Here is a 3,088-nt window from a genome sequence, read left to right on the forward strand (position 1 = left end):
ATAAAACATAATTGATTGATAATGAATCTTTTAGTGTTTCATTTTTTTTTAGAAAAAACGTTTATGATAGGGTTTCTAAAAAATTTTACTAAGTTACACCATTTAATAGACCTTCTATAGACTTTCATGTTGATAATATTTATTTTTTTAATTTTTTTTTTCTCTTCTCACATCAGCTTAATAGACTTTTTAAATAGTTGTATTGGAGATGGTTTTTTAAAATGACTGTCTAATAATTATTTTGTTTAATAACTATAACCTTGTTAAAAATGTTATCAGTACAAGGCTACTCCAAATTGAAGGAGCTTGAAGGAGATTAAAATTAAGTCAGTCAATTTGTGAGACACTCTTCGTTGGACTATCTTTTGCTCTTTGCTGGCCCAATAATAGTAGGATCAAGACCCCTACCTTAATTCAAGACCCATCCTTTTCATTCTTTTCCCTTTATCATGAAATGGCGATGGACAGCGAATGCCCTGCTTTCGCACGAGTCTTATAGAGAAAGTGCTGAGTTGGATCACGTTGGAACAGAGTTCTTTGGAATAATAACCTCTCATGGAGTTTATTTTGCTCTTATTTCAATCCGACTTTGCTGATTTTGAAATTTCAATTTCTTTATTACACCTAATTGGGAGTAATAAGTGGATGATCATGATTTTTTAAATTAGAAAACACAGGGTTGAATTTAAGCAAGTCTAAACTTATTCCTGCTAATCAGAGGTTTTTTAGATTACCATCGACAAACACAAGCAAATATTTGAGAGATAAGACAAATAATAATTGATTATTACTCTATAAAATGTTATGAAAATTAGTGTTGCGTCTAATATAGCTGCCCTTGATTACACCCCATAACTATTCCCAAAAAAAAAGAAGAAAGAAAAACAATTTGATCACTTAAATTAAAATAACTACACTTGAATTAACATAGCAGTTAAATTAATGTAATGGAGCTGGTTCTAGATTATGGGACAATCACTGGCCCCGCCGTTGGCCGTGTTCAAAACTAACATTTCCTATATATTAGAAATCCCAAATGTCTGCTGCTAGACTTGCTGCAGATACTGCTATACCTGTTGCGCCAATTCCTAGCTGCGTATATTGCACGTTATTCATGTTGTTATCCTGCATATAAGTAATATCATTAATACATCAATACATTATCATTAGTTTCAGCAAAAATTTTAATTTGATGTATACTCTCAAAATTAATGAACAAAACTTTGATGAGAATTTGATTAAAAAAATATATTAATATACGTCCATGTACCACAGTTAATGATGTTGGTGATTCTGCTTTTTAGCTTTTTAAGTTCAACTCACCTGTCGAGGAGGAGGATGAACATGAGCAGGAGGTGCAGCCGGAGTTTCGCATTTTGCGGGTACCTGAGGTGTCTGAGGAGGAGGAGGTTGTGTGTGACTCATTGTATCCTGCATATTTGTAACATATATAATATTAACACATTTTTTCAATCAATATTATATAATTGATAAATTGGGGACTGGATTTTAGTACTAAATATTGAATTTAAATGCTGCAAGCTATTTGTAGTCGTCATTGCCTTGTGGGGTTGTCCAAGGGGACAAATTTTAATATTATAGGAATGCATTACTGTTTTATTTATGTTTAATGAATTTAAATAATTTAAGTTTCAGAAAACTGTATACCTTCCGTTACATTAGCATTAAAAATTGTTTTGTTAAGATAAATGTAACATATATGTTGCAATGATTTATAAATAACGATTATGTACATTCAGTAAATATAAATTATAAAATAAAAAAAAATTACTAGATTCTTTTGATAAAAATAAAAAGTTATAATGAGATTATAAATATATAAAATTCAAAAACATAAAGTTAAATAGTTATATTAATATATTTATAACTATATGGTTAAATATATATATATATATACATATAATGGGGATCATTCTAAAATTATGATAAGTACAAATGTTTTAAAATTGGTAGAATATTTATCATGTATTATCAAAGTTGGAATATCCTGATATGTGTTAATGACGGAGGCAATCTAACAGAGTGTTTGCTATTTTCATTCATTCTGTTTACATGCAATCAGTATGAAAAAAGCTTCAAGATAAGATGGGTTTTATGTGTATATATATATATATATAGAGAGAGAGAGAGAGAGTAAAATTTTAGGTACCTCATGTATGTCAAGATTCTCTACAATATCAACATCCCATTCCAAGCTAGACTTTTCTGTTTCATCAGCTGTATAATGGGTGACCGAATTCCTCCATGGTGCAAGCCCTCCACTGCCCCTGAGGAAGCTATGACTGTAGCGGCTCTTGAGCCTGATGTGTTCCCCATCTATGATCGGCTCCCATTCGACCGTGGAGTCAAGACATGACGGCAGGGCCTGTACAACTTTCCGACCGCTACTCAAACCTTTCAGAAATGGCTCGGTGGAGGCGGTGAGATACTTGTCGTAGCAGCTCTTAAGGCGGATAGCGGAGCCGGAGCCGGTTACGAACTCGACTGTCCATCGAGCTCTCTTGGATGCTCCATTTCTGTCCTGCCTGACCGACTCTTCATCGTCTTCGGCAACTAAGTATTTTTCATGGTGGCTGCAAAGTCGAACTGTCTTGCCTTTGTGGAAGAATTCCATTTCGATTATAATCTGCTTTTTTGTGTTTTAACAATTATTAAAAAATAAAAAAAAAATAAAAACTAAGAAGAAGTAGGCAAAATTATTTTTCTATCAGACAAAAGAAATCGGACTATGTCGTTGTGTATAATTAGTAACCTAAAAGAGTTTGTGCTGGTGTTTTTATAAGAATCGAATGTTGGGAATTTTCATGCGTCTGTCATGACTGGAAAGAGCTTTGTGGACTTTGTCCATACGAGCTTTGTGCACTTTGTGGACTTTGCTGAACAATTTTTTTATGCTTGACCATTGACCCAGCAATTTTCGTCAACCAGTAAATGAATGTAGTCAAATGTTTTTTTTTTTATTACCGAGTACGATGTATGTAAATTTTATATTCAAACAAGTGAAAGATTATTTTGGAGGTATCTGTGATGTAATAAATTAGAAAGGGTGTGGACTATCTCCGTCAAA

At 32.7% G+C, this 3,088-nt stretch overlaps 1 protein-coding gene across 1 annotated transcript; it reads right to left on the minus strand.

Annotated features, from left to right (window-relative positions):
• Positions 1-1,023: 1,023 nt before the first annotated feature.
• On the minus strand, positions 1,024-2,733 carry LOC125423230 (uncharacterized). Its single transcript, XM_060815399.1, has 3 exons — positions 2,144-2,733; positions 1,324-1,431; positions 1,024-1,125 (listed from the first exon to the last, which is right to left on the minus strand). Exons 1-3 carry the CDS (start codon positions 2,633-2,635, stop codon positions 1,024-1,026), a joined length of 702 nt encoding a protein of 233 aa, XP_060671382.1. The 5' UTR covers positions 2,636-2,733.
• Between the last annotated feature and the right edge of the window lie 355 nt (positions 2,734-3,088).

This window comes from Ziziphus jujuba, chromosome 3 (genome assembly GCF_031755915.1).
Source record: "Ziziphus jujuba cultivar Dongzao chromosome 3, ASM3175591v1".
Classification (NCBI taxonomy): domain Eukaryota; kingdom Viridiplantae; phylum Streptophyta; class Magnoliopsida; order Rosales; family Rhamnaceae; genus Ziziphus; species Ziziphus jujuba.

Coding starts and splice junctions, on each gene's coding strand:
- LOC125423230 (XM_060815399.1), bottom strand. CDS start 2,635: ATGGAATTCTTCCACAAAGGCAAGACAGTTCGACTTTGCAGCCACCAT. Junction 1,432..2,143: donor AAATTTTACTCTCTCTCTCT/CTCTCTATATAT, acceptor ACAAATATGCAG/GATACAATGAGTCACACACA. Junction 1,126..1,323: donor TTCATCCTCCTCCTCGACAG/GTGAGTTGAACT, acceptor ACTTATATGCAG/GATAACAACATGAATAACGT.